The sequence below is a fragment of the Crinia signifera genome, chromosome 6 (genome assembly GCF_055691185.1).
Source record: "Crinia signifera chromosome 6, ASM5569118v1, whole genome shotgun sequence".
Lineage (NCBI taxonomy): Eukaryota > Metazoa > Chordata > Amphibia > Anura > Myobatrachidae > Crinia > Crinia signifera.
The window spans coordinates 290,218,150-290,239,831 of record NC_139222.1 but is presented as its reverse complement, the minus strand read 5'-3'; the positions used below and the strand labels follow the sequence as shown (position 1 = coordinate 290,239,831).

Genomic DNA, 21,682 nt, shown 5'->3' with positions numbered 1-21,682 from the left:
ATGGGCCCAGACATAGGAGGCTGCACATGGGCCCAGACATAGGAGGCCGAACATGGGCCCAGACATAGGAGGCCGCACATGGGCCCAGACATAGGAGGCCGCACATGGGCCCAGACATAGGAGGCCGCACATGGGCCCAGACATAGGAGGCTGCACATGAGCCTCCTCCTCTCTTAGGTGGCAGGTAACAAATGCAATAGCAAGTAGCCCTTAATTGTAGCACTCAGGTGAGCAGGTCAGTAATGCTGGTCACTGTATTCAGCATTAATACTGTAAGCAGGCCTTTAAACAAAGTCACATTGAGCCTGATAGACTGCGCATACATACGGGTCACAGCACTCATACATACGGGTCACAGCACTCATACATACGGGTCACAGTACGCATACATACGGGTCACAGTACTCATACATACGGGTCACAGTACTCATACATACGAGTCACAGTACTCATACATACGGGTCACAGCACTCATACATACGGGTCACAGTACTCATACATACAGGTCACAGCATTCATACATACGGGTCACAGCACTTATACATACGGGTCACAGCACTCATACATACGGGTCACAGCACTCATACATACGGGTCACAGCACTCATACATACGGGTCACAGCACTCATACATACGGGTCACAGTACGCATACATACGGGTCACAGTACTCATACATACGAGTCACAGTACTCATACATACGGGTCACAGTACGCATACATACGGGTCACAGTACTCATACATACAGGTCACAGTACTCATACATACAGGTCACAGCATTCATACATACGGGTCACAGCATTTATACATACGGGTCACAGCACTCATACATACGGGTCACAGCACTCATACATACGGGTCACAGCACTCATACATACGGGTCACAGCACTCATACATACGGGTCACAGCATTCATACATACGGGTCACAGTACTCATACATACGGGTCACAGCACTCATACATACGGGTCACAGCACTCATACATACGGGTCACAGCACTCATACATACGGGTCACAGCACTCATACATATGGGTCACAGTACTCATACATACGGGTCACAGCACTCATACATACGGGTCACAGTACTCATACATACGGGTCACATCACTCATACATACGGGTCACAGCACTCATACATACGGGTCACAGTACTCATACATACGGGTCACAGCACTCATACATACGGGTCACAGCACTCATACAAGAGGCGTGCAATGAAATGCTGATCTCTGGCAATTCGTAGGGTGATGAAGCGAGTGTTTGGGGTGATAACCGAACATTTAGTGGAAGTGTCAGGGAAAGCGCAGGCGTGCGTAGTTTTATGAGTGTAAGTCGTCTGGCATCATACATACGGGTCACAGTACTCATACATACAGGTCACAGCATTCATACATACGGGTCACAGCATTTATACATACGGGTCACAGCACTCATACATACGGGTCACAGCACTCATACATACGGGTCACAGCACTCATACATACGGGTCACAGCACTCATACATACGGGTCACAGCACTCATACATACGGGTCACAGTACTCATACATACGGGTCACAGCACTCATACATACGGGTCACAGCACTCATACATACGGGTCACAGCACTCATACATACGGGTCACAGCACTCATACATATGGGTCACAGTACTCATACATACGGGTCACAGCACTCATACATACGGGTCACAGTACTCATACATACGGGTCACATCACTCATACATACGGGTCACAGCACTCATACATACGGGTCACAGTACTCATACATACGGGTCACAGCACTCATACATACGGGTCACAGCACTCATACAAGAGGCGTGCAATGAAATGCTGATCTCTGGCAATTCGTAGGGTGATGAAGCGAGTGTTTGGGGTGATAACCGACCATTTAGTGGAAGTGTCAGGGAAAGCGCAGGCGTGCGTAGTTTTATGAGTGTAAGTCGTCTGGCATCAGTTCCAGCGGCAATCGCAGCCGCTGAGTAAGTCCTGGGATACGCGGAGACTGCACAGTAGGGCGGAGTGAAAAAACTGAAATTGAGAATTTAAAAATCGGCTAGTGTGGGAAAGTTGTGACTTGACCTGAATAAGAAACTTGCAAAAGCTTTTTGATCTGAGTCAACATCTTCTGTTCTGGCAAGTGGCCTAAAGTTTCACCTTTTTGGTGAAAATGATGAAAACTATGATGAAGCTCCGATCTAGTTATAATTATGTCAGGACGTCTTAGAGTGGTTCATTAATATACTTTAGCTTAGTAATAAACAGTACGAGCTTGTCCTAGTGCAAAGTGACTGACTGGTGGGAGAAAAATCCCTGATAAATGACCCGTTTTCATTGTCACAATTGTGAATATTGTGTGTTTTCTCCGGAACGTGTTTATAATAGAAGAAGCACAAATACTCTAAATGGAATTCCGGTGACACTGTGTGAAATATAACACTGCATAATGGCCCTTAATCAGAGCTGATCCCAGTACAAATTTGTTCTCAAAATGGGCGCAAATGCTGCATTGCAGGTGGGGCAGATGTAACGTGCTGAGAGAGTTAAATTTGGGTTTACCTTGCACAGAAACAAAATAACTCACACAACTCTAAAGCTGGCCATACATCTACAGATGGATTGTCAGATTGGGCCGGTTGGAACAAACACCTGGTAATATCTGAATGACAGTTTTTGGCAGTTTTTAGCATTTCAAAGCAAAGGGTCAACTGTCATCTGCTCTCATCTTTTACCAGGATTTTATTCCAACCAGACAGATCGGACAATAAATCTGTAGATGTATGGCCACCGTAACTCTCTCTGCACATGTTACATCTGCCCCACCTGCAGCTGCATTACAGCATATAATTATGCCAAAGATAAGCCATTATTTTGACACTGCAATTTAGATTTCAGTTTCAACACACCCCACCGAATTTTAACTCTCTCAGCACGTTACATCTGCCCCACCTGCAATGCAGCATTTGTTTTGCCCATTTTAAGAACAAATTTGTACTGCGATCAGGTCTGATTATGGGCCATTATGCAGTGTTATATTTCACACAGTGTCACTGACATTCCATTTAGAGTATTTGTGCTTCTTCTATTATAAACACGTTCAGGAGAAAACACACAATATTCACAATTGTGACAATGAAAATGGGTCAATTATTAGGGAGTTTTTCTCCCACCAGTCAGTCACTTTGCACTAGGACAAGCTCGTACTCTCTTTTTCTAAGCTAAAGTATATTAATGAACCACTCTAAAGGTGCGTACACACGGGGGCGATTTTGTATAATATCGCGGGAAATATGGTCGCTAAGCGGCCATATTGCCCACGATGGGAGTGTGCACTGGCGATATATCGCCGGGTGCACGCTCCCGTTTTTACCCCTGTAGTGATCGCTGGTCGCAGGAACATGCTCCTGCGACCAGCTGATTACCTCTGCGTCTCCCCCAGCAGTTTCTTTTTTATCATCGACCATCTCTGGTCGCTGATGAAAAGGAGACACTGAGCAATATATCTCCCCCGTGTGTACGGGGCTTTAGACGTCCTGACATAATTATAACTAGATCGGAGCATCTTCACAGGTTTCGTTATTTTCACCCAAAAAATGAAACTTCAGGCCTCTTGCCAGAACAGAAGATGTTGACTCAGATCAAAAAGATTTTGCACATTTCTTATTCAGGTCAAGTCACAACTTTTCCACACTAGCCGATTTTTAATTTCTCAATTTCATTTTTTTTCACTCCGCCCTAATGTGCACACTGGGGGATCATTACATGGTGAGCGGGCTGTGGATGGATTCTCAGGCGACTCCCCGATCCGGCAGCTTCCATCGCAGCCGATGAGTTAGTCCTGGCATACGCCGAGACTGCGCACACTGGGGGATCATTACATGGTGAGCGGGCTGTGGATGGATTATCAGGCGACTCCCCGATCCGCCAGCTTCCATCACAGCCGCTGAGTAAGTCCTGGGATACGCCGAGACTGCACACACTGGGGGATCATTACATGGTGAGCGGGTTGTGGATGGATTCTCAGGCGACTCCCCGATCCGGCAGCTTCCATCACAGCCGCTGAGTAAGTCCTGGGATACGCCGAGACTGCGCACACTGGGGGATCATTACATGGTGAGCGGGTTGTGGATGGATTCTCAGGCGACTCCCCGATCCGGCAGCTTCCATCGCAGCCGATGAGTTAGTCCTGGGATACGCCGAGACTGCGCACACTGGGGGATCATTACATGGTGAGCGGGTTGTGGATGGATTCTCAGGCGACTCCCCGATCCGGCAGCTTCCATCGCAGCCGATGAGTTAGTCCTGGGATACGCCGAGACTGCGCACACTGGGGGATCATTACATGGTGAGCGGGTTGTGGATGGATTATCAGGCGACTCCCCAATCCGGCAGCTTCCATCGCAGCCTATGAGTTAGTCCTGGCATACGCCGAGACTGCGCACACTGGGGGATCATTACATGGTGAGCGGGTTGTGGATGGATTCTCAGGCGACTCCCCGATCCGGCAGCTTCCATCGCAGCCGATGAGTTAGTCCTGGCATACGCCGAGACTGCGCACACTGGGGGATCATTACATGGTGAGCGGGCTGTGGATGGATTATCAGGCGACTCCCCGATCCGCCAGCTTCCATCACAGCCGCTGAGTAAGTCCTGGGATACGCCGAGACTGCACACACTGGGGGATCATTACATGGTGAGCGGGTTGTGGATGGATTCTCAGGCGACTCCCCGATCCGGCAGCTTCCATCACAGCCGCTGAGTAAGTCCTGGGATACGCCGAGACTGCGCACACTGGGGGATCATTACATGGTGAGCGGGTTGTGGATGGATTCTCAGGCGACTCCCCGATCCGGCAGCTTCCATCGCAGCCGATGAGTTAGTCCTGGGATACGCCGAGACTGCGCACACTGGGGGATCATTACATGGTGAGCGGGTTGTGGATGGATTCTCAGGCGACTCCCCGATCCGGCAGCTTCCATCGCAGCCGATGAGTTAGTCCTGGGATACGCCGAGACTGCGCACACTGGGGGATCATTACATGGTGAGCGGGTTGTGGATGGATTATCAGGCGACTCCCCAATCCGGCAGCTTCCATCGCAGCCTATGAGTTAGTCCTGGCATACGCCGAGACTGCGCACACTGGGGGATCATTATATGGTGAGCGGGTTGTGGATGGATTCTCAGGCGACTCCCCGGTCCGGCAGCTTCCATCGCAGCCGCTGAGTAAGTCCTGGGATACGCGGAGACAGCGCACACTGGGGGATCATTATATGGCGAGCGGGTTGTGGATGGATTATCAGGCGACTCCCCGATCCGGCAGCTTCCATCACAGCCGCTGAGTAAGTCCTGGCATACGCGGAGACTGCGCACACTGGGGGATCATTATATGGTGAGCCGGTTGTGGATGGATTATCAGGCGACTCCCCGGTCCGGCAGCTTCCATCGCAGCCGCTGAGTAAGTCCTGGGATACGCGGAGACTGCGCACACTGGGGGATCATTATATGGTGAGCGGGTTGTGGATGGATTCTCAGGCGACTCCCCGGTCCGGCAGCTTCCATCGCAGCCGCTGAGTAAGTCCTGGGATACGCGGAGACAGCGCACACTGGGGGATCATTATATGGCGAGCGGGTTGTGGATGGATTATCAGGCGACTCCCCGATCCGGCAGCTTCCATCACAGCCGCTGAGTAAGTCCTGGCATACGCCGAGACTGCGCACACTGGGGGATCATTACATGGTGAGCGGGTTGTGGATGGATTCTCAGGCGACTCCCCGATCCGGCAGCTTCCATCGCAGCCGATGAGTTAGTCCTGGGATACGCCGAGACTGCGCACACTGGGGGATCATTACATGGTGAGCGGGTTGTGGATGGATTCTCAGGCGACTCCCCGATCCGGCAGCTTCCATCGCAGCCTATGAGTTAGTCCTGGCATACGCCGAGACTGCGCACACTGGGGGATCATTACATGGTGAGCGGGCTGTGGATGGATTATCAGGCGACTCCCCGGTCCGGCAGCTTCCATCACAGCCGCTGAGTAAGTCCTGGGATACGCGGAGACTGCGCACACTGGGGGATCATTATATGGTGAGCGGGTTGTGGATGGATTCTCAGGCGACTCCCCGGTCCGGCAGCTTCCATCGCAGCCGCTGAGTAAGTCCTGGGATACGCGGAGACAGCGCACACTGGGGGATCATTATATGGCGAGCGGGTTGTGGATGGATTATCAGGCGACTCCCCGATCCGGCAGCTTCCATCACAGCCGCTGAGTAAGTCCTGGCATACGCGGAGACTGCGCACACTGGGGGATCATTATATGGTGAGCCGGTTGTGGATGGATTATCAGGCGACTCCCCGATCCGGGAGCTTCCATCACAGCCACTGAATAAGTCCTTGGATACACGGAGACAGCGCACTCTGGGGGATCATTACATGGTGAGCGGGTTGTGGATGGATTATCAGGCGACTCCCCGATCCGGCAGCTTCCATCACAGCCACTGAATAAGTCCTGGGATACGCGGAGACTGCGCACACTGGGGGATCATTACATGGTGAGCGGGTTGTGGATGGATTATCAGGCGATTCCCCGATCCGCCAGCTTCCATCGCAGCCGATGAGTTAGTCCTGGGATACGCGGAGACTGCGCACACTGGGGGATCATTACATGGTGAGCGGGTTGTGGATGGATTATCAGGCGACTCCCCGATCCGCCAGCTTCCATCGCAGCCGATGAGTAAGTCCTGGGATACGCGGAGACAGCGCACACTGGGGGATCATTACATGGTGAGCCGGTTGTGGATGGATTATCAGGCGATTCCCTGATCCGGCAGCTTCCATCGCAGCCGATGAGTTAGTCCTGGGATACGCGGAGACTCCGCACACTGGGGGATCCTTACATGGTGAGCGGGTTGTGGATGGATTATCAGGCGACTCCCCGATCCGGCAGCTTCCATCGCAGCCGCTGAGTTAGTCCTGGGATACGCGGAGACAGCGCACACTGGGGGATTATTATATGGTGAGCGGGTTGTGGATGGATTATCAGGCGATTCCCCGATCCGGCAGCTTCCATCGCAGCCGCTGAGTTAGTCCTGGGATACGCGGAGACAGCGCACACTGGGGGATCATTACATGGTGAGCGGGTTGTGGATGGATTATCAGGCGACTCCCCGGTCCGGCAGCTTCCATCGCAGCCGATGAGTTAGTCCTTGGATACGCGGAGACTGCGCACACTGGGGGATCATTACATGGTGAGCGGGTTGTGGATGGATTATCAGGCGATTCCCCGATCCGGCAGCTTCCATCACAGCCGCTGAGTAAGTCCTGGGATACGCGGAGACAGCGCACACTGGGGGATCATTACATGGTGAGCGGGTTGTGGATGGATTATCAGGCGACTCCCCGATCCGGCAGCTTCCATCGCAGCCGCTGAGTAAGTCCTGGGATACGCGGAGACTGTGCACACTGGGGGATCATTATATGGTGAGCGGGTTGTGGATGGATTCTCAGGCGACTCCCCGGTCCGGCAGCTTCCATCACAGCCGCTGAGTAAGTCCTGGGATACGTGGAGAGACACTGGGGGATCACTACATGGTGAGCGGGTTTTGGATGGATTCTGTAGTGTCGTACCTGGTTTCTAGATGATGGGTGGGTTCAGCGCCCAACAACTTCTCTCTTAGCAGGTGCCTGTGGCAGAAGGATGAACACCCCAAGAGAGTGCACCCACACAGTAACTAGCACACAAAGTGACAGTGACAATAGCATTTATTAACCAGGAATCAATTTGTCACCACTGTAAGATGATACATGTTATTGCCAAAACACATACAATAATCCTCAGCACAATATACTGTATCAATGCAGCATTACAGTATGACGGTACTGGTTATGGATTGAAAGGACACGTAAGAACTTGTAATGGTCTATTCACGTAAATCTTATCTAGCAATTAATCATTCAAATCTACACATCAATATTCAGACACTAAAAGGCTGCAATAACGCATCACTGAAACTGGCGACATATCTGAACTGCCCACAGAATAGCCCCTACGGTTTCTGAGTTCAGTCCGTTATTGTAAGTGAATTATTTCGAGTAATAAGATCCTCTGAGGAGGCTGAGAAGCAAAGTTTACCCGTGCACAGTTATTTGTATTCCAATAGGGGATGTTATAAGCATACAGGTGTAATGTATAATAGTCAGCAAATAGAGGGCGCTGTGGTGTACTGATGCCCAGTTTCTAACAGAAGAAACCAATAGAGGGCGCTGTGGAGGACTTCGCTTAACAATAGGGATGGCCATCGTTGCCATTGATGGTTGCCATCTATGGCAATTCTGCAACTGGCCATCGATAGTGCTACATAATGCAATTGATTACCATCGATATTTTTACATCGATCAATAATCAAACACAATGGAAAACCATCGATATGTAAAAATATCGATGGCCAATCAAAACATGTGGGTGCGGGGCTTCGCGGTTGTCGGGGGGCAGAGCTATGCTCCGTGTCCCAGCACTTCAAAAAAAAGAAAAAATCATCGTTTTGCTATTCCATCGACGGAGGGAAACCATCTGGTTCTCCCCATTGTTGGCAAAAGTATTCTACATCGGCCATTAACCATCAATGATTTTGAACCATCGATGGTCGATGGCCATCCCTACTTAAGACACTGTACTCTCAATGCATAAAGTCATTCAGCAGTGGGAACACTGTATAACAATTAAACAGCTCAGTCCTGACTTGTAGGTGAAAGTAAATACACAGTCTCTCCTTATTCCACAGCAGGGCCTTAGATACAGTAACACTGTGGGAGTAATGGCGGCCCACACACTCCCAGGCTACACACTGTCTCTAGCTGGCACTCTGGCTGACATGCTGAGCATCTCCCAGTGACAGGCTCCAGAAGGCTGGAATTATTACAGGGCCGTCTCTGTTGGAGTTTATCCCCATAGGGATGTTCAGGTGACCAGAGGGGTCTGGAATAAAGGCCAGTATCTGAACGGATTGCTGGCTCCTGCCAGTATCGTCTCCCCATGCTGTGTCTCCCTCGCTCTGCTCCTCCACACTCGGCACGCCTGCCCTCGCTGGCCGAACTAAGCGGGGACTTCCTCTCTCCCCACATGGCATGCTGCCTTCCTCTCCTGCTTCCTGCTCCACCCTGATCACAGCCAATCACAGCCCTCCTCAGGGATTCTGCTGCTTAGCAACTGGGGAAAGGGGTGTTAACCATTGCAGTGTCTGGCTAACAGGCACATTGGCTGCAGCTGTAATTCAACAAATAGGGGTACCACAGGAGTGGGGCACCACATTATACTCTAACCGGGTGGCGGCTAACTGTGCAGGGTGATCCCAAGGCTGCATATTCACTGCCGTGAGATCAGGTCTATTGTCCAGCAAAAGCAGATGGGCCGTATGACATAGTACATGGGTGAGCCGGTAACACAACATTAACCACTGCAATATCCTATAGGGAGAGCTGCCTAGATCTGCAATGCAATCGCAATTGAATTTAATTGTGATTGCATTGCTGATGCACTTTGTATGCTAAGCGGCATGAAAAGGGGTGTAAATAGTGTACCAAAGGATATATATATATATATGTGTGTGTGTGCTACATACAGTACAGTACGCGCGGCATCTCCATAGCATGTCCATCACTGCATGTTGGTATACATTACGGTATAAGGTGCTGAGGAGAAGGCTTCTGTTCCATGTTCATTAAACATAAATGATGACTACCTGAATATTATATATCACTAGCGGCAGTACTATTTTTCTGGGGGAAAAAAGGTCCAGGAACTCCGGGTCTGGGGATGGATTGATTAATGTATATATTGGCCGATATGTAATAGGGTGCGATTTTTGGACTAGTCCAAAAATCGCACCATATCGCACAAATTCGCACCTTTCCAAATCGCATTTTTTGCCGCGAATTCGCATATGTAATGAGATGCGAATTCGCGGTAAAAAAGTGCGATGTGGTGCGATTTCGGCCGAGTTTTAGTAATGAAAATGTGCGCATTTTCAGTCATGAAAATGTGCGCATTTTCCAATGTGCGATTTAAAAAAAAAAAAAAAAAAAACGGCGTGCGGTCCCCCTCCCGATCATAACCAGCCCCGGGCTCAAAAAGCCGGTGCTGGTATCATAAAATCAGAGGGACAAACAAATAGGGGTCCCCTTGATTTAATGAAACCAGCACCAGGCTCAAGGTCCGGCGCTGGTTCCCAAAATACGGGGGACAAAATGACTAGGGGTCCCCCGTATTTAAAGAACCAGCACCGGACCCAAACAGCCAGCAGGGTAATGCCACAGCCGGGGGGAGACTTTTTATACAAGTCCCCCCGGCCAAAGCATTCAGCCCTGTGGCTGGTCAGCATGGGCAGGGGTCCTGGGGAAGTGGGGACCCCCCCAAAGAAGGGGTCCCCCCCCTCCAGAACTTACCTGCCCATGCTGAAGCCCGGGGCTGTCCTCCATGCCCCTGGGCTGTGGGCATGGAGCTGATTTTGTGTAAAATCAAGATAAATCTATTGTTTTTAACAGTGGTACTACAAGTGCCAGCAAGCCTCCCCTGCAAGCTGGGACTTGGAGAACCACAAGTCCCAGCCTGCAGGGCATTAAAGGGCCCGCTGTAACTTGTAGTTCTACTGTTAAAAAAATAGTACACAAAACACACACTGACACACATTTTAAATAAAAGTTTAATACACACATCACACACACACTCATACTTACCTATCTTTATCCCGTCGGTAGGTCGCTGGCTCTGGTGTCGCTGGCTCTGGTGTCGGCGGCTCCGTGTCGGCGGCTCCGGGCTCGGCGTCCTGTCCGACGATAATCCATGTTGGACCTGTGGAAGTAAATCCTACTCACCAGGTCCACCATGGATGGTCTTCTGTCTTCTCTTCTCTCTTCTCTCTTCTCTCTTCTTCTTTATCTTCAAGCTCTTGCGGCTCCGGCAGCTTCATTCGGCAATATGATGAAAGGCGCTGGAGATGTTTGATCTTCAGCGCCTAACATCAGAATGATTCTATTGGCTGCTCAGCAGCTAATGAGAAGCGCCGCTGGAGCAGCCAATAGAATCATTCTAAGCACCGGCGTTGAAGAGGCAACATGTCTCCGCAGAGATGTTGCCTCTTCAACGCCGGTGCTTAGAATGATTCTATTGGCTGCTCCAGCGGCGCTTCTCATTGGCTGCTGAGCAGCCAATAGAATCATTCTGATGTTAGGCGCTGAAGATCAAACATCTCCAGCGCCTTTCATCATATTGCCGAATGAAGCTGCCGGAGCCGCAAGAGCTTGAAGATAAAGAAGAAGAGAGAAGAGAGAAGAGAGAAGAGAAGACAGAAGACCATCCATGGTGGACCTGGTGAGTAGAATTTACTTCCACAGGTCCAACATGGATTATCGTCGGACAGGACGCCGATCCCGGAGCCGCCGACACGGAGCCGCCGACACGGAGCCGCCGACACCAGAGCCAGCAACCTACCGACGGGATAAAGATAGGTAAGTATGAGTGTGTGTGTGATGTGTGTATTAAACTTTTATTTAAAATGTGTGTCAGTGTGTGTTTTGTGTACTATTTTTTTAACAGTAGAACTACAAGTTACAGCGGGCCCTTTAATGCCCTGCAGGCTGGGACTTGTGGTTCTCCAAGTCCCAGCTTGCAGGGGAGGCTTGCTGGCACTTGTAGTACCACTGTTAAAAACAATAGATTTATCTTGATTTTACACAAAATCAGCTCCATGCCCACAGCCCAGGGGGGCATGGAGGACAGCCCCGGGCTTCAGCATGGGCAGGTAAGTTCTGGAGGGGGGGGACCCCTTCTTTGGGGGGGTCCCCACTTCCCCAGGACCCCTGCCCATGCTGACCAGCCACAGGGCTGAATGCTTTGGCCGGGGGGACTTGTATAAAAAGTCTCCCCCCGGCTGTGGCATTACCCTGCTGGCTGTTTGGGTCCGGTGCTGGTTCTTTAAATACGGGGGACCCCTAGTCATTTTGTCCCCCGTATTTTGGGAACCAGCACCGGACCTTGAGCCTGGTGCTGGTTTCATTAAATCAAGGGGACCCCTATTTGTTTGTCCCTCTGATTTTATGATACCAGCACCGGCTTTTTGAGCCCGGGGCTGGTTATGATCGGGAGGGGGACCGCACGCCAGTTTTTTATTTAAATTTCTTTTTTCACTATTTTTTTACAGCAGAAGCATGCACAGATCTCAATGATCTGTGCATGTTTCTGCCTAACTCGCCAGTCAGAAGCTGGTCTATTTTTTTTGCGATTTTTTAGAAGCTCCCATATGCGACTTTAGAACTCGCATCCTATTACATATGCGAGTTCTATAGTTTACTATGGGAAAACATCTGGATGCGATTTTCAGCGTGCCTGAAAATCGCATCTTTAAAATGTGCGATTTCGCGGTAAAAAATGCGATTTTTACCGCGACTCGCATCCTATTACATGTGCGATTTTTAGAAAAAATGCGATTTTGGTCAATTTTGACCAAAAATCGCAAAAGTCTAAAAATCACACACTATTACATATCGGCCATTGTATTTAGAAACAAAGGCACTCACAGGGGACTTTAAAACAGGGTTTCCTACTTTTGAAAAATCATTTCAGGGAGAAAAGTAAAAGCCAGGGGGCAGGCCATGCCAGGGGGCGGGCCTTGCATCACCAGGGGGCGGGCCTTGCATCGCCAGTCAGCAATTATGAGCAGTTTTTAGCACGCCAAGCAGGAAATATGTTGTCCTGCTACGTGCGTTTATAACAATTATCATACAGTTATATATATTCTTTTGCACGTTAATCAGGGAGTCTTAAACCTGCTTCGTGCATTTAGGACAATTGTATCATTCTTTTTAGCCGAGGTCACGGGTAACCAGTCTTGGGCAGTCAATTCAGTATGCCGGGCAGAGATGACTTTCTCCTGCCTAGTGCGTTTTCAATAGTAGGGATCGTGTCAGTGGCGTAACTATAAGTTTTGCTCCCCCCTGCCAAAAAGTTTGTGGTGCCCCCCCCCCCTCCAGGCTCCTCTCCAGCATGTTTCCCCAGCGTGTGACGTGATGACATCACACGCATAACGGAGAAGCTGAAGCAGGAGAGAAAAAGAGAGACCAGCATACACTGCTGCTTCCCTTGGCTCCGACACATCCCAGGCCGCCCTAGCACGCCAATCCGCCCACCCATCCTGTACACAGTAGCCAATAGCCAGCTCTGTGTACAGTCAATTGAATCAGTGGGGGAATCTGTCACCTCTGCCATGGCCGCACCCGCGCTGCGACTGACTCGCCTCCAGTGCTCAGTCAGTGGGCAGCGGCAGGCAGCAGCATGTCAGTGCATCGAGCAGGTGCCGGCGCCCACACAGACCCCAATGTGGCTGTGTCCCAGAATTCCAGGAGTCTCATGGACATTCCGGGAGAGTCAGCAACCCTTCTTTAAAATAAAACTTATCTTATGGAAAGTACATTTTGGCCCAGAACAGTTTCAGGAACCCAGTCCCCGATGATGTCATATTTATTAAGAGGTTCAGGAACTGAGTTCCTGCTGGTTCCTGCTGATAAATAGCACTGACTGGCGGTGTCTTACTTAGCAACATTGTAAGGGATTTCCACCTGTGACAACATTTTGGTTTGTGATAAATGTATCGCTTTCTCATCTGTAATGTATGTGTGGTACACAGCTCCTCCGGGTATGGCGAGGTCCCCGTCACCGTCCCAGACACAATCACCGAGTGGAGAGCCCAGATGTTCTGTGCCGGTCCCGGAGGATTAGGACTTTCTGCCACTGTTCCCCTCAAAGCGTTCCAGCCATTCTTTGTGGATATGAATCTGCCGTACTCTGTGAAACAAGGAGAGAGCTTCATGCTCAAGGCCAGTGTGTTCAACTACCTGAGTCACCCTGTCAAGGTCAGTGTTCAAGAGTGGACTAATCTGGGGGGGGGAGGATCTCCCATGGGCACATCAGGCACCATCGACCTCAATCCTTGAGCAATTTTTCACAGTATCCGGCCCCTATGAGTAATAATTGCAAGTAACCTTGATAACACCTAATCACGATGAGCCCGTCTTCATAGTATCTCACATTATCTGTATGTATCACTGTTGCAGAATAATGTTTCGCATTGTTGTCTCTCAGATCTTGACCACCATTCCGCCATCTAATGATTTCATCATGAAGAAGAATAACATCACCAATAAGGACCCAATCTGTCTGGCCGGTGGGGAGAAAAAAACCTTCTCCTGGGAGGTGACTCCGACCAATATTGGTAAAATAAATTAGTTCTACAGAAAATGCATAATCTCTATCTTGCATCTTCAGTCATCTGTTTCACTTATTTACTAAGGTGCAACTCCTTTCTCTGGTCACCATGGTGTGCTGGACTTCTGGTGTTCCCCTATTGGTGTCCTCTTACTGCTTCTTTTCCTGTGGGTGTCGGTTGAATCACTGCCAGTGCTCCTCGCACACACTAGATCTTCCTGATGACCAAATGCCCTCTGCAAATTTTCTGCGGATGGGCAAAATTCTAGATTGCAATTTGTGCAGGTAACAATATTGTTGTGAACCTGCACAATTACCCTACGCGATGAGATTTTAGTCTTGTTTTAGAGGGCTCTCCTGTGGGAATGCTTTTTTAACTCTCCAAATGAAGCACCTTCCTGGCTCGATATTCAGGCTCTTAGGAACGATCTTCCTCCACTCGAGCATTATATTTAATTGCTGTGCAAATGATATGTTGTTGCCTACATGTTTGTCTTCTCGGGGAGCAGATTTTTCTTCATAAATCTTTGTGTTTTGTTTGTCTTAAATTACATGTGGTTCATCTGGGTTGCTTTGTTCTAAGCAGTGCAATACTGTACATGCTCCCCTTTAGTTATATTGGTTTATTATATCCCCCCCTCCCTTCTCTATTGAGGTGCTCTCCAAATATTTTTTTGACCTTAACTTTGGGCATCCTACTAACACATTCTGATAATCCAAAGCTTGTGCATTTCCATTTACTTCTGAAGATACTGTGGTACCGTGTTGTACTTTCAATTCAAGGGTGGCGGTAATGATGCCTATACAGTATGTGGAACTTCTAAATTTCCTACAGAGACTCCTGGCTGTTCCTAACTTACACCAGTTCCACCATTGACAGATTCCTTCAGTTCTGATTTTTGCTGCCTACGGACAATTATTGGTAGCAGTGGGGATTATTCACAATTGGACATTGCTCCATTTTGTGGATGGTTTTTGTGAATTGTAGCACTATGAATGCTCCACAGATGAGCACAGACAACTCCGAGCAACTATGGCCAGCTCTATGCATGTCCTCCGTCATATCTGATTGATGGTTGAGTGGATGTCACGGGCTGGTTATCACACATAGGCTGAGTGTTCTGCGGGTGTTCCTTGGGTGTGTAGGCACCATTGCATGTGTTGATGATGTGTTGAGCATGCACAATTAAAGACCTGGTGTTAATGTGCCCTGATAGTAATGAGGGCTACATTCAGAAGCGAATGGATGCTGGTGGTGGGGTTATTTCCCAGCATGCAATGTGTTGCCGTTGTGGTCATACTGCATTCATCTCTATAGAAACCCCAGAATGTCCAATAACAGATTCTGGCAACTCTACTGGTCCTTTCCACCATATGCACAAATACGTGTGCAGCATAGAGTGCTGGCTAAACACAGGAAAGCAGAATGCTGCCCACAGATCAAGGTGTGTGGGGTGTTTATACAGAATAATGAATAAGTAACCAAATTGTATTTCCCATAGCAATGCATTAGGCTTTCATCCCATGGTCTATTAGCACAGGTCATGGCAGGAACTGAGTGTTTCAATATTCCTAAGATGGCTGCCCCCATTGGAACCTTCAAGGACAAGATAAATAATGGTTGCATGCCAATATACTAGTAAATGGCTGCCTCAACTCTGTACAATGTTCTTGGCTTTCTGTATTTTCTGCATCTCTCCTGTTTGATCTTCCTGTAGTTTGTGTTCCTGTAAAATCAGAGCTCTGTTTTATGATCAGCGAAAAACAATATGTAGATCTAATTATTTTATTATTAAAAAGTTGTTTTATTATTTCTAAGGACCCATGAATGTTTCAGTCATTGCTGAAGCTGTGCAGAGTCAGGATCTGTGTTGGGGACAGAAGACCATAGTGCCACAGAAAGGGAACAGGGACATTGTCATCCAGTCCTTACTGGTGGAGGTTAGTGATCTTGCCAGGGCTGTTTTCTGTAAAGTGGCTCAACATACACCTGATGAGCAGGAGTAAAGAGACTTGACAGATTCTCACTGAGCATGGAACACCCTCAAAAATGCTCCGTCCATAAAGCTCATTAATATACTGGACCAGGTCTACTGCCAAAAAATCTTCATCTTCCAGCAACTCCCATCAGAGGAGCACAATTTAACCCCAACTTAAGTGCCCCCGTATTCATCTCCCGATGGAGCTCCTATAAATGGGAAGGTCAAGCAGAAATATCAGCATGACACCAACCAAACCACCCCAAGGCACCACACTAGGGAGATATAGCAAGTAAAGTGTTAAGGATTGTAAGATAAGTTAGAGTAGCTACTATGTGTTAAGAGTATTACATTTTTGAGAGATACAGTAAATGTGAGAAAAAATGTTACATTGTATAAAAAATGATACATTATCCCCCACCATGGACATAAACCCTTAGAATTGTAGGGACTTACTGTATAGTACCTGATGATGAAGTTACCTGGACATGGTGCGCAAACCCATAACTTTGGCCAAAATTATGCTCAAAAATACATTTTTTTTTTCGTGATGTTTAATTGCAAATTTTATTCCAATAAGCAATGTTTAGAAAGTGTACCTGCATCCTATCATTCTGTAAATGAATGCACTGTCTGTGCTCCATAACACTGATAAGACATTTATTAACTAATTTTCTAAGTGCTGCACATCTGCTTTCATTCATGGTGATGAGCACAGGTTTCTAGAGACTTCTGTGTATATTTCAGCCTGAGGGAACCATGGTGGAGCAGACCCACAACTCTATGCTGGTGTGTGAAGGTAACTGGAAGGCTTTTATGATCATCACTATATTCCCTACTATAATAAGATGGTACAGTATAAACACTGATTAAAAAAAAAATCATAAACAGTTGATTGAATGCACTTATTCCTTTTCTTCTCTTTAGTTTTGTACATAGCTCTGGGGTGAACCTGGTTCCCATTGCGGTCCCCTGATATGTAAATAATATTGTTAGATTTTAGAAAGATAAAACAAAGTATCGTATAGTGCTGGATATTGATCCATCTTATATCTATATATCTATATCAAAAAGAAATAATCAACTGCCTTAATCCCAGGATCATTATCGAAAGCAATTAAACAGCAATGAATTAATATTTAGTATTTTTAATACAAGACTTCTGTCTTACAGATATCATAATTGTGTGTTTGACATTTGCAGGTAATTCTGTATCGGAGAAGGTGACGTTAGAGCTCTCATCATCACATGTCCCGGGGTCGGAGAAAGCAAGTATCAGTATTACGGGTAAGTACAGGACAGTGCTGAATGACTAGATGTACACATGACTTTGCTGTACTTTTATTTAGAACATTCTTTCCTTAAGATGAAAGCTTTAAGCTTTGTGGATGCTACCCCAGTAATAAGACAGAATGGTAGAGCTCCGATATTCATGAACCTTAGCCACTCAGTATAATGCACTGTGGAGGTCGTCACATTGTACACTGAACCAATGTTTCTGAGTGTGCAGCCTATTGGCCACTAATGACATCACTAAGTGTAGGTGAGGACTGCAGTGCAGCACATATCCTATATGTGTGCATGTCCTCAATCCCTTCAATCTCATAGAAATCTCTAAATATTATCTCTATATCTACAGTATGTTCCCATAGCCCGGCCGGCAGTAGAAGTGGTCTATATAGAGACAACATTATGAACTTACATATATTCAATGTGTCCTTTTCCTATATTCCTTCTCTGATACTGTATCTCATTCCTACACCAGGGAACATCATGGGAACTGCCATGAATAGCTTGGATTCACTTCTGGCCATGTCATCTGGCTGTGGTGAGCAGAACATGGTCCGCTTTGCCCCAAATGTCTATGTCCTCCAGTACCTGAAGACCTCTGGTGACCTGAACCCTGGAATCTTAAAGAAAGGGAAGGAGTTCCTGGAGAGCGGTGAGTATAAGCGGTCAGGCTGAGGATGTATTAGATGTTATATGTATGGTACCGGTCATTAGTTGGTTATTAGATGTTATACATATGGTACCGGTCATTAGTTGGTTATTAGATGTTATATGTATGGTACCGGTCATTAGTTGGTTATTAGATGTTATATGTATGGTACCGGTCATTAGTTGGTTATTAGATGTTATACATATGGTACCGGTCATTAGTTGGCTGTTCCAGGAAAATATGTATCTGCCCTGGACCAATAGCTGCCACTTATACAGGAAGTGAGGTAGGACAGAGATTAACTAAAGAGATATGGAAGGTTCAAAATAAGCGCAGTCTCCACCTAGTTTCCCTGTCATCACAAATCAGCGCATTACTGCGACTGTACTCTTCCTGATAACCCAACCGTGCATGTGGGACCAGCTCACCCATTGTAAGCGCAGACATATACTTGTTTTACAGTCAGAGCATCCTGTGGTGCTGAGCCCTGTGATGCCATAAGGATGGGAGATGTTTATGTTGCCCCCGTTACAGGTGCAGGGAGACAGTTACTCATAGCTGCTACTATGATGAATATATATTTGGTATATGATCCCTGACCTCTGTACTTCCAGGACTCCAGCGCCAGCTGACGTACAAGCACCCGGAAGGGTGTTACAGCGCCTTTGGTAAAAGCGATCAGGAGGGTAGCACCTGGTGAGTATTGCTGATGTCACTAGCACCTGGTTAGGAAGGAGTTCCTGATATGGATTTCCTGCAGGAACAGGGTTAGTGCTGCTCAGTACTGATAGAAGTCACAAAACCCACAGTGTACCGGGATCTTCGGTTATAATCTGTGAGGTTCTCAATGCATAATGTGTAATGGGCATTACAGTGTGTGGTATATTATGTACTAGACATTACAGTGTGTGGTATAATTTCTAATGAGCATTACAGTGTGTGGCATAATGTCCTATCCCAGCCCCCGTCCTCTGTCTGTCTCTCTGTCTTCCATTACACGTTTACTCCTGTCCTTGTCTATATACAGAACAATGATCCCAGGTGTCCTATCCCAGCCCCCGTCCTCTGTCCCTCCCTCTGTCTCCTGTTACACGTGTACTCCTGTCCTTGTCTATATACAGAACAATGATCACAGATGTCCTATCCCAGCCCCCGTCCTCTGTCCGTCCCTCTGTCTCCCGTTACATGTGTACTCCTGTCCTTGTCTATATACAGAACAATGATCCCAGGTGTCCTATCCCAGCCCCGTCCTCTGTCCGTCCCCCTGTCTCCTGTTACACGTGTACTCCTGTCCTTGTTTATATACAGAACAATGATCCCCGATGTCCTATCCCAGCCCCCGTCCTCTGTCCGTCCCTCTGTCTCCTGTTATACGTGTACTCCTGTCCTTGTCTATATACAGAACAATGATCCCAGGTGTCCTATCCCAGCCCCCGTCCTCTGTCCGTCCCTCTGTCTCCCGGTACACGTGTACTCCTGTCCTTGTTTATATACAGAACAAAGATCCCAGGTGTCCTATCCCAGCCCCGTCCTCTGTCCGTCCCTCTGTGTCCCGTTACACGTATACTCCTGTCCTTGGCTATATACAGAACAATGATCCCAGGTGTCCTATCCCAGCCCCCGTCCTCTGTCCGTCCCTCTGTCTCCCGTTACACGTGTACTCCTGTCCTTCTCTATATACAGAACAATGATCCCAGGTGACCTATCCCAGCCCCCGTCCTCTGTCCGTCCCTCTATCTCCCGTTACACGTGTACTCCTGTCCTTGTCTATATACAGAACAATGATCCCAGGTGTCCTATTCCTGCCCCCGTCCTCTGCCTGTCCCTCTGTCTCCTGTTACACGTGTACTCCTATGCTTGTCTATGTACAGAACAATGATCCCAGGTTTCCTATCCCAGCCCCCGTCCTCTGTCCGTCCCTCTGTCTCCCGTTACACGTGTACTCCTGTCCTTGTCTATATACAGAACAATGATCCCCGATGTCCTATCCCAGCCCCCGTCCTCTGTCCGTCCCCCTGTCTCCTGTTACACGTGTACTCCTGTCCTTGTCTATGTACAGAACAATGATCCCAGGTTTCCTATCCCAGCCCCCGTCATCTGTCTGTCCCTCTGTCTCCTGTTACACGTGTACTCCTGTCCTTGTCTATGTACAGAACAATGATCCCAGTTGTCCTATCCCAGCCCCCGTCCTCTGTCCTTCCCTCTGTCTCCCGTTACACGTGTACTCCTGTCCTTGTCTATGTACAGAACAATGATCCCAGGTGTCCTATCCCAGCCCCTGTCCTCTGTCCGTCCCTCTGTCTCCTGTTACACGTGTACTCCTGTCCTTGTCTATATCCAGAACAATGATCCCAGGTGTCCTATCCCAGCCCCCGTCCTCTGTCCGTCCCTCTGTCTCCTGTTACACGTGTACTCCTGTCCTTGTCTATATACAGAACAATGATCCCAGGTGTCCTATCCCAGCCCCCGTCCTCTGTCCGTCCCTCTGTGTCCCGTTACACGTATACTCCTGTCCTTGGCTATATACAGAACAATGATCCCAGGTGTCCTATCCCAGCCCCCGTCCTCTGTCTGTCCTTCTGTCTCCCGTTATGCTGTGTACACACGGGGGAGATATATTGCTCAGTTTCTCCTGTTCATCAGCGACCAGAGATGGTCGCTGATGAAAAAGAAACTGCAGGGGGGAGCCCGGCAGTGGTAATCAGCTGGTCGCAGGAGCATGTTCCTGCGACCAGCGATCACCACAGGGGCAAAAACGGGAGCGCGCTCCCGGCGATATATCGCCGGTGCACACTCCCATTGCGGGCAATATGGTCGCTGAGCGACCACATTTCCCGCGATTTTGGACAAAATCGCCCCCGTGTGTACGCACCTTTACACGTGTACTCCTGTCCTTGTTTATATACAGAACAATGATCCCAGGTGTCCTATCCCAGCCCCCTTCCTCTCTCCGTCCCTCTGTCTCTCGTTTCATGTGTACTCATGTCCTTGTCTATATACAGAACAATGATCCCAGGTGTCCTATCCCAGCCCCCGTCCTCTGTCCGTCACTCTGTGTCCCGTTACACGTGTACTCCTGTCCTTGTCTATATACAGAACAATGATCCCAGGTGTCCTATCCCAGCCCCCGTCCTCTGTCCGTCCCTCTGTCTCCTGTTACACGTGTACTCCTGTCCTTGTCTATATACAGAACAATGATCCCAGGTGTCCTATCCCAGCCCCCGTCCTCTGTCCGTCCCTCTGTCTCCCGTTACACGTGTACTCCTGTCCTTGTCTATATACAGAACAATGATCCCAGGTGTCCTATCCCAGCCCCCGTCCTCTGTCCATCCCTCTGTCTCCTGTTACACGTGTACTCCTGTCCTTGTCTATATACAGAACAATGATCCCAGGTGTCCTATCCCATCCCCCGTCCTCTGTCCGTCCCTCTGTCTCCTGTTACACGTGTACTCCTGTCCTTGTCTATATACAGAACAATGATCCCAGGTGTCCTATCCCAGCCCCCGTCCTCTGT

General features: G+C 48.5%; 1 protein-coding gene across 1 annotated transcript in view; it reads left to right on the top strand.

Annotated features, from left to right (window-relative positions):
* The window catches only part of LOC146009483 (alpha-2-macroglobulin-like protein 1), a 196,413-nt gene that overhangs the window by 152,670 nt on the left and 22,061 nt on the right, over positions 1-21,682 (top strand). Inside the window, exons 21-27 of the mRNA XM_083149909.1 lie at positions 13,673-13,898; positions 14,128-14,257; positions 16,070-16,191; positions 16,977-17,028; positions 17,433-17,516; positions 17,995-18,171; positions 18,783-18,864. Coding sequence (XP_083006035.1) covers positions 13,673-13,898; positions 14,128-14,257; positions 16,070-16,191; positions 16,977-17,028; positions 17,433-17,516; positions 17,995-18,171; positions 18,783-18,864 — 873 coding nt within the window. The remainder of the gene's footprint in view (positions 1-13,672; positions 13,899-14,127; positions 14,258-16,069; positions 16,192-16,976; positions 17,029-17,432; positions 17,517-17,994; positions 18,172-18,782; positions 18,865-21,682) is intronic.